Source organism: Phasianus colchicus, chromosome 3 (assembly GCF_987193195.1).
Source record: "Phasianus colchicus chromosome 3, bPhaCol1.hap1.1, whole genome shotgun sequence".
Classification (NCBI taxonomy): Eukaryota; Metazoa; Chordata; class Aves; order Galliformes; family Phasianidae; genus Phasianus; species Phasianus colchicus.
This window is the reverse complement of record NC_143438.1, coordinates 25582069-25595911: the sequence shown is the minus strand read 5'-3', so window position 1 is coordinate 25595911 and position 13843 is coordinate 25582069. Positions and strand designations below refer to the sequence as shown.

Genomic DNA, 13843 nt, shown 5'->3' with positions numbered 1-13843 from the left:
ACAAATGGTAGCGTATGTCTTGAATATTTTCAATCTGGTCTCCTGTCTGAAAGCTAAAGACCAAGCTGCACGAATCAACCGGATTTGAGTAAAATAAAATATTGCATAATAAGAAAAGCTGTTTCAGGTAATTACAAGGCTTTTCACTATAAACAAAAAACAACCCTGAATTATTGTACCCATTTCCATTAATGCTTTGAAGCAAAAGTGAAAGGATTATTTTTGTTCTTAGCTCATAATATCTTTTCACATATCCTTTTAGTACCAAGAGCTATAATAATAGTGCACAAACAATAAAGAGGATGGAGTCAAACATTAAACCCCTCTAGCCAGCAATCTGCAATAATTTTGCTTTTGCTATTACTTGTGAAGACTAAATTAAGACTAAATTAAGACTAGGTTAGGAAGCTTTCTATTAAGCAAAACATTTAAAAAATATATCTTAGAAGAACTATTTTCAGAGCATCTAATAATCAAGCAGTAAGAGGGAAAAGTGATAATGTTGTGTCAGCAGAGCAGAACAACCCAAACATTGCTATGTGCTTCTCAGCTGGAAAGGCTTATCATCTGTGCAATATTTTAATTTTTTCTGCTTTGGGGCCACATTTGATATTGGAACTCATTTTAATCATCTATAGTCTTCCCACTGATGAAGTGGCTAGGTATTTAGCACAAGTTTTTATTTTTTTAACATGTTCCAAAGCTTATATCATAATATGTTTAGGAAAAAGAAAACATCTACAGTGTATTTCAAGACAGTTAGAGACCCAAAGTCTGAATATGCAAGTTTAAGCCAAGGCAACTGGCACAGGATGAAACCAAATGTCTCACTGTTCTACTCTATGATTTAACAATGGAAAGGTTGGGTTATCATTAGCTTCCTTAGTCTGTTTTGCCCTTTTGTTGACAAAGGAAAGGAAGGAGACACTGTAGACTAAAGTTTCACAATGGGGCATCAAATCAACCTTCACTGGTTTGAGGAGGTGAAGTGGGAGTAGAACTACCTTTACTAATTATAAATGTTGAACTACAAGAAAAGCAATGGAGGCTTTTCATTGTTAATCTAAACCCACTGAAGTTTGTGGACTTCAAGTATAACTCTTCAATTTACCTCTATACTCCACACCAAATGATGATGAATTTTGCCTCTGCTGCACATTGTAGATGAACCCTAAGGCTGAGCTCAATTAGAAGCACTCTGTAATAGTAAGTTCAGGATATGATTTAAAAACCATGTTAAGCTGTGATTTTAAATAGACTGAAGTAAACAGCATGTGAGCAGTAAATCAAGCTGTCCTTTTTTTCTTAATGAAAGATCTAATGTATTTGCTATCATTTAATCATGTCCAAAGCAGACTACTAAGGTAGACTACTCCTTTTATAAAACATTACTAAGGCGATTTTAAAATGGTCTAGAAACACACTGCTCTTTACTGACCTGAAGTGGGCTGAATCTCAAGGCCTTGCTGATTGCTTTGGTTCGGAGAAGAAATTAATGGAAGAACTGTCTGCTTCAGACATAACACTCAATGTGTGCTGTTTGACCTCAAATTATTTCTCTCAAACACAGCAGTACTTGAATACAGAATTAGAGAGAAAGAGAAATGGAAGTAGGCAGCAGAACATGTCTTAAAGAATAAATTGCAGGTAAGCAGCCTTTCTAACTTCTTCAATTGTTTGCCCTCTCTATACATACTCACGTGAGTAGCTCCAAGAATTACTTTTTTTTGTCTACATGGGAAAAGACAAAGTCAAAATCACGAGAGGAAGGGGTGGTTTCTCCATTCAGAAGTCCCATATTAACTGTCCTGCAGCAAGCTGGGTACCAGATGGAGATAGTACTAGTTAGTTGCATTTACCACTTGCATTTAATGTCTATAGAACATCAGGAAGACAAACAGGTTCTATGAGCAGAGCATTAATTTATTTTTGTGGAAAATAAAGGAATTCCTGAAAAATTGCAACTGGTGGACATATTCAGGCATAATCAAGGAGTTACAGGCTGGTTAGCCTCACCTCCATCTTTGGGAAGGAGACAGAAAAACTTGTTCTGAATGCCATCTCCAAGCAACTGGAAGAGAAGAAGTTCATCGGGAGTAGTCAACATGAATTAACAAAGGCTACCAAACTGGTAGCCTGGGAGAGCAGAGGATTCTGTGTACCTAGACTTCAGCAAAGCTTTTGACCGTCTCTCACAGCATCCTTGTAATGAAGCTTAGAAACTGAGACAGTAGACTGAGAACTAGCTGACTTGCACAGCTCAGAGGCTAGTTATCAACAGTGGAGACTGTGGTTAGAGGCCTGTAGCTAGCAATGTTCCCCAGGGATCAGTACTGGGTCCTGTCTTGCTCAATATCTTCATCAGTGACCCAGATGAAGGGACAGAGTGCATTCCCAGCACATTTACTGATGACACAAATCTGGGAGGAGTGGCTGAAACATCAGAAGGCTCTGCTGCCTTTCAGCAAGACCTGAGCAGGCAGGAAAGTTGGGTGGAGAGGAACCTGATCAGCAAAAAGAAGTGTAGAGTCCTACACTACAACTAAGAAAGAAGAATAACTGCATGCATCAGTATAGGCTGACCTGACAGAAAGGAACTCTGCAGAGAAGGGTCTAGGTGTGATGGTGAACAACAGTTTGGCCATGAGCAAGCAGTGAGCGCTTGCTGCATGGTGGGCCCCCAACAAAGGAAAGATATGGAGCTTTTGGATAAGGTCCAGAGGAGGGCCACAGAGATGATCAGAGGGCTGGAACACCTCTCCTATGAAGACAGACAGAAGGAATTAGGCTTGTTCAGCCTGGAAAAGAGAATGCTGCAGGGAGTCCTCATTGTGGCCTTCCACTATTTAAGGGGAGTTTACAAACATGAGGGAAATCAACTTTTTACATTAGTAGACAGTGATAGGAAAAGGGGAAGTGGTTTCTAACTAAAGGAAAGGAGATACAGATTCGATGTCAGGGGAAGTTTTTTACTGTGTGGTGAGGTGCTGGAACAGGTTGTCCTGAGAGGCTGTGGATGCCTTGCCCCTGAAGGTGTTTAAGGTCAGGTTGGATGGGGCCCTGGGCAATCTGATCAGGTACTTGATCTAGCAATTGGCAACGCTGCCTGTGGCAGGGGGGGATGGAATTTAATGATCCTTGATTTCCCTTCTCTGATTCTTTAGAGTACTGCTATCACACCCAGAGATAGTTTGAAATGTTCCAATTTAATATGTATAGTAGCAAATCTAAGTGAGAAGAAGCGTCACACCTCTGAAGGAAGCATGGATGTAATGGAAAATATATCTTTTGACTTGGAAATTTAAAGCTATATGTGCACACAAGCACACCCTAAAAAGGCTGAAGTTGACTAAGTGTCAGCTAACACTGCTGAGCAAGTTTTGACTATGAAGCTTCCATTCCAATTGATAAAACTGCCTAACTTTTCTTACAGGATTATTTATGTTACTTTCTCACTGAAAGCATCAAATCCTTCATTTCAATTCAAGTGCTGAAAACCTAATGCAGTTTTTTGACACTGTGTCACACATGCATGGGCAAATTGACATAAAAGCAGATGAATCTGCAGCTCTTAACTGCCCCACAAGACATTTCCCCTCAAACCTCTTTATGTAGGAAACAGAGATGCTTCCAGCCTTTTATTGGATTTGCTTGAATTGGCTCCAATTACAAAACTAATCTTGTTCTTTCTCCCCCAAAGATAAAGTCATACTTTCCTGACAACTTAATTCCAAACAGTTTTGAGGCAGAAGAATGAATTATAAGGGTGAATGTATAGGTATGGCTGACACTTTTAATAGGCAAGATGTAAATAGAGAGAATCTGATTAATTGGAACAGTTTTCATGGGAAGTGGTGGGAATTTTTACTGTGCCCTTTGGCATAAAACATCCAGTTAAAGTGAAAAGTCAGTGTGAAGAATGTTTTGCCTTTGACAGAAGCATCCAGGTGTGGCACTGCAATTAGCTTCAGTATCATGTCTGTGTGGACAAATGCTGCCTGAACAGAGATACCTGTACAATGAGTTCATTTTTCATCTCAGATTTCTTTTGCACTGCTATAATTCTTTTATGTTTGGTGCAGTTTGGTCTTCTTTTGTTAATTAATACTTTAGCACTGTCTGAACTTCAGAAAACGTCACAAATTTCTCCAAGCTACCTCTGATGGCTTCTTAGTATAGGTAAAAAAAAATCAAGTAAACAAGTACAATTCAGCATTCATTTTATATGAAGACTGAAATATCTAAAATAGTGTGATACTTGCCGCTGCATAATGTTCTGAAGTTGGAAGGGTTTATATATGTAATTAAATTTGAACATGAGAATAATTTCACCATAACAAGAAATGCACTATGGGTTACTGCTGGTTACTGTTGTGTCACTTATGCGACAACTTATGGCAACTTAAGCATCATGAGTTATGACAATATGTGTTGTTTTTTTTTTTAGTGTGAAAAACCACAGGCAAAAAATAAAATACATACTTTAAAATTTTAAGTTAAGGAATGGTTTCCACTTTAGAAGAATCTGCATATAGTTTTGTAATACATAGATTAATTGCCAAATGACTCTGCTTCATCTCAGGAGTACCAGTTTAAATTTTCTCCCATCTGAAAATCCTCATTCAGTGGTGAACATCTTTGATACAGGAATCATTGCTACAATATTATTTTTATGATTTATGTGGCACATACAACAAGAAGTTTCAAAATCAGCTACAATAAGCATCAAAAACTTCAGTTTACCACCTCGGTAGCTTGAAAACACAACTATTTATGCTTGTCAAGGCTGGGACTTGCAGAGAAAACTAGGGAAATTCAGTCCATTCTAAACTATTTTCTGCCTTCAGTTTTTAAAGGACTCAACAGAGCAATTTCGAAGGCAAGCCACAGCCCTTGGCCATTGCAGCTTTGCCATTTAAGCTCACCTGAGATATAAAGTACAGCTCATCCCTATGCCTGCAAACACAAATTAATATTTAAGTGCACAGCTACAAACAGCTATATTAATTACATGCTATAATAAGTATACTAATATATTAAAAATTGTATTATGCAAAACAATTTTAAAATGAGAACTGCATTACTCTCAAAACATCCAAATTCTCGCGGATCAGGAGAACGTGGGTTAAAAAGCAGACAAGTCTCATGGTACTCACCATTCAGCCACTTGGAGTTGTACTGTGCAGTGCGGAGAGGAGGAAGGGCTCCCAGACTGCGATAAATGGCAGGATCCCTTCCCGGAAAATCCATGGCTGTAGCAGCATATAATTCCCCACTGGAAGTGAGAAGCGCAGTGGAGTTGTGCTGGGGACTATAAGGACAACGAGCCATGCCACTGATTTGATCATGTATCTCTGTCAAGTTATTTAACTGTAAAACAGTAAGACGTGCAAATTAACAATTAGCCATCATGCCTAAAACATATCACATTGGAAACAACTAAAAATATATATCTATATATAGATTGTTATTATGTTGTCAGATTCATCTAAAGTATTCATTGTAGCAACTGATCATATAGCAAAAAAACCTACAGTTCTGTTGGTGTGTTTTAGGAAAAAAATCTCACATGAAAATTAGATTTTGTAAAAAATGAGCTGCCTACTTCAGTAGATATCTTTCTGACTTAGTAGCCTTAAAACTTCCAGCCATAAATCAAAGTGTGATTCTAAGTTATTTGAGAATGAAGATACAGTAAGTTTAAAAATAATAAAAGTGTCAAGGAGTTTTTGATGACTGCTTTTCTTTATATTTAAATGCCTCTCCCCACCTGAAATATATAGCCCACTTAGTCTAACCTGTGACATTTTGTTTTTTATTATATGACCATATTGATTCTTTATGGACTCTTCTTCTTTGACACACAAATTACAGTTTTGTTGTTGTTGCTGTGCATGTGGTTTGTCCTTTTTTCTTTTGTCCCAGAAACAGGATGATTTCTCAACAAAGATTTCTCACTCTCACCAGTCAGAAATCACTAGCGCAGATACTCGTCTTCTTCATCAATACACATGCACAGTCTGAAGCTATTCAATCATATTTTATAACTAAGCCTGTTAACAACAACCAAATTTGACAAAATGGTGGAAGTCTTAGAAATATTTAAGACTCATGAAATTTGGCATGTGGGAGGAACTGAGCTGCTCAGGAACGGACTCCAAAAAGAGATTACCAGTTAACTCTCCACTTTTCTCGGACACTAACCAAATCAGCTTTTACATACCAGCTCACTAACCAATTCACAAACAGCCTGAAATCAGCAACTTGCTTTGCTTACTAACCAGAAGTGTCAGAGCGTGGGCTCGAGTTTATGGGACAAAATATTTAAGTCATACCGTCCGATTCGTGCAAATAGGAGTGAAAGCATTGGTTCCACAGGTAAAGAGATGGTTGCCTCCAACCAGAAGCACTCGAATATAGTTCTGGCATTCCTCCTGCCATATAGAAAAAAAAAGAATAAATTCAGTGTTTATGCATACTCATTATGCTAGCAATCATCAATATAAATGTTCTAATGACAACACAGAGGTCCACCAATCTTTGTGAAAGGATCCTTAACAGTATCACAGTAAGGTTTTTCAACATCAAAGACTTCTGAGTGTGCAGAATTAAAAGCAGGTTGCCAATAAGAACAGTATGTTCTAAGTATATAAATAAAATAATTGAGATATCCAGACACAGATTTGTCACTCCTAGCTACATAATTTGTACAGTGTGTTTTATTAGATACATCTACATTTTAGTTAATTTGAAGTTTCTCATGGAAATATCCAAAATTTCATTATCACAATACACATGCGCTTACCCTGAAGAATAGTTTTATCTCTTTTTTTTTTTTTTTTTTTTTTTCCACATTAGAATGTACGAAGGCTTTAAGAAGCTAGAAAGCAACAGCAATTTCTAATTCTTACTCAGATAGAGAGCAATACTGAACAACTCCTGAAAATGCATGTAGGAAGGATTCAAATACTATTTCTGCAGAAATGAATGTTCCTATCTATTAAAACAAATCAACAACAACAAAATGTTTACAGAATCCTTCTATTTGAGCAATTGGCTAAACTGCTTTTTAGCATTCATTCACAAGAAACAGATACTAAGGAAAATCATGTAAGTACATCCACGTAATGGGGCAGAAGCCTCATTATTTGGCCCACAGTTATATTAAACATATTGCTTGTTTGTCTTACAAACTTTTACCCTGATAGAAAAGAAATATAAACCTGCGTAGACCGAGCAAGCACAAAATAGACTGTGAAGCAAGATGGACAAAAAATACTTCTAAATTCTCTGAGAAGAATGCTTAGAATTTATTATCTGTACTTTTCCTCATGCAAAATAAAAATGAAACAAAACAAAAAAATCCCAAAAATGAACATACATAAGAAATTGCATCCATCTCTCATGAAAATGTAGCTCTCAGAACCTTCTCTTTGAGCCTTAAATGTAATTGTCAAATATTTAAAACTAAGATCAAATTCCCAGCAGATACAAAATCAATGTCTCTGTCTTAAATGTACCAAGATCATCATCTTAATATCCTTTCAAACAAACAGAAGCTGATATGCCACAATCATATAACAGAGTCTGGAATTGCAGTTAAGTCTTTTTTAAAAAAACAATTATTTCACTTCTGGGTGGTTTCCTTGATGTCCAGGAAATTTCATATAAATAAACACAGTATTTTATTCTTTGGACTGTTTCCATCCTGTAATTTCTGCAAGCCCTGGAATGTAAGTGTAGGAAAAATAAGTGGGTTCTGACATTAGAACCAATCAAACCTCTCTTCTTCATATTCTAGAGCTCCCTGAAATACTGCCATTGCCAAATTGCTTGCATTCTCATCACCCACTCCTTCTGTTCAAAAATAATGTTGTTTTTTTTTTTAACTCTGACATTCCTGGGATTCACAAGATTCTTCTCTTTAATGTTCCCAAGTCTTGTACTAACTTTGTAACAATCCACAGCACAACAGCGCAAATAAGATATCGCATAACTATTTTTTGTTGGCTATGTAGTACAACAAAATCAAAGCTGAAAAAAAAGACTTCTTTAATTGGCTATTTTATTCATACAGCAAATTGAAAATAATGCAATGAAAAAAAAAAGTTATGAATAAAACAATCTCCACTCAAAAGCACATAGAAAAAGGACTCTTATTTAGCCAGTTCAATTGCTCAGAGTCACATTTACAGCTTTGGAGTCAAGCTTTCTTTTTTAGATCTGCTAAAAAAGGTATGTATTATAGAACACAAAGGATTTTAAAACCAAAAGTGTATGTAGCTTCATCCTACATTTCTTGATGTCTTTGCCAATTATTCTCTTACTATTCCATTAGATTATCTTTCAGAGAAAGAAAACCATTTAGCATGTACTCTCTACTTTTGTATCAGCACACCTGAAACAAACCACAGCTATTTGAAAGAATTCAGTGGCAAAGCAGGCCAGATTACTATTTAATTTTAATACTAGCTTGACAGTTCAAGGATGACCTGGCTATAGTCACTTATCCATTCTCAGCATTTTAAGTACACTAGTGTTTATAGTTTTAATACTTCTACAGTAAGTTCAGAAGCTAATACACACAGCTGTTGTAATATGAAACAAGCAACTAGTAAGATATTTTAGTTTTTTATTTGTTTTATTTATTGATTTTTTTACATTTTGCTCTTATATCTTTTCTTATTGTGTGTTCTTATCAAAAGTACCATTCAAAATGGATGAATTTATTCTCTTCACTATGGCATTTTTGACTTAAATGCTACTGCGTGATGGTTACAAGGACATTGGTTTGTCTGGCTCACTCCAGGAGTTATTTTAAGCAACTGTTTAAATTGGTGGATAAATGTACGAAGTTTCATTTCAGTAACAAACATCAGACTTCAAAAGTCAAGTGTGCATTACACTGTCAGATGTGATGGATGTCTCTATATATTTTCCTCCCCATCTCTTTCCCGTCATTGGCTCCTAAAGCATAAACCTCAGAACAACAACTACTGCTAACAGCTAGGGGCAAAAATTCCATGCAACTTCTTTCTCAATAACAAGAAAAAAGTTGCATTTAACTAACTATTATCTCAAAGCTGCTAGTGTTGCTTTAGGGTTCAAACCTGGCTTCTGATTTCAGAGCATACCATCAGCAAACTGACTTTTATCTTTGCTGTCTGAACTTACTGCCCCCATAGTGGTCTGTGGTCAGCAGAGCTTCAAGAGAAACAGGGATTTGAATGAAAAATTACTCACAGCCATCCTTGTTATCCTCATCCCTCCCTTACCACAGTCTGGGCTGGCCATATTTTGTCTCTAGTCTTTCCTGTCCTTTTCTGCAGTCACACATGTCTCACACATGTCTCTGCCCTGAAATCTGAAGTTGCTCTCACCAGTTTCATGGAAACAAAACACCCAGTAGCTCCCCAGCTGGGGCTGGATCTATTTATACAGCAACAATCAAAGAAGCAGCAACTGGAATTGTCTCCTAGGGGATTTCCACTGAAGAAGTGCAATTCATTGTAGTACTGGACTGAATTTCTCCTGGTCTGATAGTTCCTTTTTTGTTTGTTTGTTTTTCCAGGTGAAGGCTTGAAGGCTGCTGTGGTTTGACCAGGAAGAGGAGTGTGCCACAGATCAGACGTTCTCCTCATTTGTATGCATATGTTCTCCTAATACAAAGAGTGTGGCTCTTAAGCATATTCTCTGTCATGAACTTCTCTTAGTCTTGGGCATAAGGCAGTAAAATACAAATATCATCAGGTTACCCTTTCTCTAGCTTGAGTTTATTCTTTGATTTTACCTCAAGCATACCAGGGAAGGTAAGAGACTTGAAAAGTTCAAAGAAAAAGACCACAGTAAATAAATAAATAGATAGATAGGTAGGTAGATAGATAGATGAATGATTTTTTTAAAAGCCCGATCATGACATTAAGCAAAGAATTATTTCTTTCCAGGACTACCTTTGGTTGTAATGAAATCTAAGAACTGCACTTATCTTCTAGATGGTGAAACAGGAAAGAAGTTACAGATCCAAATCAAACAGTGTATCTTTTCTCATATAGTAATGATACTAAGGAACAATCATAGAATCAAATAATGGTTTGAGATGGAAGAGACCTTAAAGATTATCTAGTTTCAGCCCCGCTACTGCGGGCAGGAACATCCTATACTAGATCGGGTTGCCCAAACACTTTACAGCTGAATACTGTGTTCACTGTGCAATATTATATATGCTATTCTAATAAAAACCTGTAGGGTGTTCAAATGGCCTTGAATGCCTTTAGGGATGGGACATCCACAACCTCCTTGGCAACCTGTTCCAGTGTGTCACCACCCTGTAGAGTCTCTGAGTAAAGAACTTCTTCCCTATGTCTAATCTTTCCCGTAAGCCCACTTATTGAAATTTTGGAGGCCATTATTAGAATAGCAGTAAAGGCATAACTTCAAATCACTTACAGAATAGTGTGAGGAGCATGAATGAAAATCTGGATGAATGCACTACACCTAAGTACATTTCATAAGTGCTGAGTGCTTCTCTGAGTAAAAATTATTTAATAGCATGCTTCAGCAATGTTGAACTGAGTGTGCATATCAAACCACAAACAGTTCTGTCAACATGGAATTCAAAGTACACTACTACATCCTTAAATTTACCATTACTTTCATCCATCACGTTAGATTACAGTCACTGCAGACACTGCAGACTTTCAGAGCTGAATGCTATTTTCATTGTTTTAAATTCCGAAAATCACTGTAAAACAGGTATAAACTTTTAGTAATACACTGTATTCTTACTGTGATAGTTTCTATTCTGTGTGCACTTTGATCAATGCCATCTGTCATACTACATTGTCACTTGGGCATATTCTCTACCTTCAGTATTGTCACCTGAAAGCTAAGGCTGAAGGCTTGAGGGACACATTACATGAGAAAACACAAAAATTCTATGTAGAAATAACAATTTACAAAATGAAACACTTGCCTAAAATATGAGGTCCCCAAAGTTCCTTCTTTTCTCTCCACAAGCTAACAAGTAAGCAGCATACTCATCTATCATCTATTTCTGCCGTGAAAGCCTTCATACAAGTTAGAAATTTTTAATTAAAATCATGCCTGTTCCTTTTCTTTAGCTATTAATAACTGTCACACAGACCTAGTAAAGCTCATACGTTAGTGGCTAGTTATCAGCAACTCCTAAATACATGTTTCTAAGACTGGGATGAGAAAAAAGGGAAAGGAGAATAATAAAAAAAAGGCAATACCATCTCTAATGCCTTTTCTCAGTGTTATAAACTCATATCTACAGTGAAAGATGATTTTTTGTAAAGACAATAATCTTCCATGCATGAAGATTTACACTGCATATTCCCTATACCTGCTTTTTTTATTTCCTGGCAATTCTTTTTCTATCCTCATGGTATAGCTGGCCACGCTCCAATTGTGAGACCATTTTTCTTCTTTAAATTCAAGTGAAAATGGATAGGCAAAGGCTACAATGCAACATTATTTTCCAAAACTTACTAAAAAAAGCTGGAAATGAAATTGCTTGATGGGAGAAGTTAAAGGTCATATGTTACCATGCAGACTATGCAGAAGAAGAGACCCATTCTTTACTAGAAAGCTAGAAGATATGAACATTTGGAATACGTTCTTCAAGCTTGTGGGATTTGGATTTTTTGTTTTGCTGTGCTTCTTTATGACTTTTGCCAATGAATCTCATAGGCTGATATGTTTTACTGAATGTGACTACTGAAAACAATCATATTCTTCTGTTTTTATTGTTCTTGATGTACTTTTGTGTTTTTCCCTTACGTTTTAATTCACTTGCCACCATCATTTCCAGTGAACTGAAGCCACTATTCAACTCTGCACATTCCCTCATTGTAATCTGCCAATTCGTGTGGATAAACTCATTGAGACATTTTGTGATGTGACAGTTGTGCACAGAGCATGGCTTGTCTTTGACATCACTGTTGCTACTGTTGAAACAGCACCCACTGCCTCACTGTGCTCAGATCCATTGTTTGTTCTCCACAAATACTCAGCAAGTGTTGATGAATGTCAGTGGGTATGATTTTTCCACACGGGAAATTCAATGACACACCTTTGCTTCATCTGCATGTCCACATCAGACACCGTTTTGTCAGATACCCCTCTGCTGCCATCTGTCACATGGCAACAACATGGAACGGAATACTGTCAGAAAGATTCAACCACTAGTGCCATACCACCAACATGTGCCTGCAATATCACAGGCCAAATTAATAAAATAGGAGGCATTACTTTCAGAGCAGTCCACATAAATTGAGGACTTTACAAAGAACATAGAGAGTAATTTGAGATTTACTGAGTATGATGTGAAAATACAGCTCATTACAAATGATAGATGGTAGAGTCAATGCAATGAATTGTTAGAAGCTCCGTAGTTTTTATCATTTCATCACAGCACCACGTGACTGCACCTCTCACTCCACACCTTTCTGTATTGTTCTTTATTCCTTTTCTCATACATCAGCGTCATAATGTTTTTCTACAACTCTCTTCGGAAAGAAATGGGAGGCATTACAACTGCATAAGGTAGATATTTATACACTGAATTATACCTGTTATTAAATTACAAATTTTGTTAAAGCATTACTGTCTCGTGCTTACCTTTGATTTTCCTTTGCTGTAACAGGCTCTTTTAGTAGCTTCATCACATTGCCATTCCACTGCCTACAACCAACAGAAATTAGTTAGAAATGCAGGGAACACAGAAATATATAACTCAGCTATCTAAGCCCATGCTTGAGATACATGCTTCAGGTACACTGACAATTAACTGTGAGTGGTTCTAGCCACGGTTAATCGCCTTATAAGCTTTTTCTTCTTAGAAATGTAGTTCTGCTCTTAGTGGTTTTTCAGTTTTTTAATCCAAAGTGAAACTGGCTGTCCCCATGATTCACCATACCTACAGCTATAGCAGAAATAACCACAATCATATTTGATGCTGTTTAGCCCCTTTTGTATCAGTCTTACTCAGCTAAGCACAGAGAAGGGGTGGCTCTTCCTCCCCAGCAGAGGTGGGTGGCATCACGCTGAGGTCAGCTCTGCTGTGAGACCTTTTGTGTCAGAAAGGGTGCACTGCTGCTGGTTTTGCAGATTTTCTCTCAGGCATGAAATGGGTATTTTATTTTCTCAAGGTGTGACTGCAGCAGTAATTGGAGGAGCTAAAAGTTCAATTGAAGGAAAAGAGCAACAAGCAGGCATCCACAGGACAACAGTGAAATGGAGCACTGCAAAGCAGAAGTGATTTATCCTCATTTTTGAACCTTCTGCTTCAACAGACTCATGCCAGGAATGTAAGTCTAGGCTGCATTATGGCACTTTCACTGCCTGAGTTAATTCCAATTATTTCCATATTTAACATTCAGCAGCTATGACTTACAAACTCTACCGTTCAGTGGAGCAGATCCTGGGCTTGGTGTGTATGTGCTAATACATGCACACATTTGAATGCCCGTGTATGCTGTGCAGTCAGAGTGCATTTTAAATCTCTCTGCTTGCTTTCACATCAACAACGCACATCCACCTGTTCTCTTAATAAAAATGTCTCAAAGCATTTTACATTTTACCAAGAAGAAATGTGATTACTAACTAAACAGTGCTGCTTAATTGTTGAAACCACAGTTTTTTCAGTTTTATTTACCAGAAAATAATGGAAGATAATTTATTCAGACTTAATATAAGTAATCTTTTGTACCTGTCTTTCAATGGAGACAATATTGACAAAAAGTATACTCTACAGTTAATACAATTTAATAGGATGAAAGTCTATTTAAACAAAGGAGAAATATGCCTTCATGGTAGACCA

General features: G+C 37.0%; 1 protein-coding gene across 8 annotated transcripts in view; it reads right to left on the bottom strand.

Annotated features, from left to right (window-relative positions):
* SEMA5A (semaphorin 5A) overlaps positions 1–13843 on the bottom strand; it is a 323479-nt gene that overhangs the window by 131905 nt on the left and 177731 nt on the right. For all 8 annotated transcript variants that reach the window (XM_090137116.1, XM_031589199.2, XM_090137114.1 and 5 more), the window contains 3 exons: positions 12643–12705; positions 6336–6434; positions 5157–5370 (listed from right to left, as the gene is read on the bottom strand). In XM_090137116.1, coding sequence (XP_089993242.1) covers positions 5157–5370; positions 6336–6434; positions 12643–12705 — 376 coding nt within the window. The remainder of the gene's footprint in view (positions 1–5156; positions 5371–6335; positions 6435–12642; positions 12706–13843) is intronic.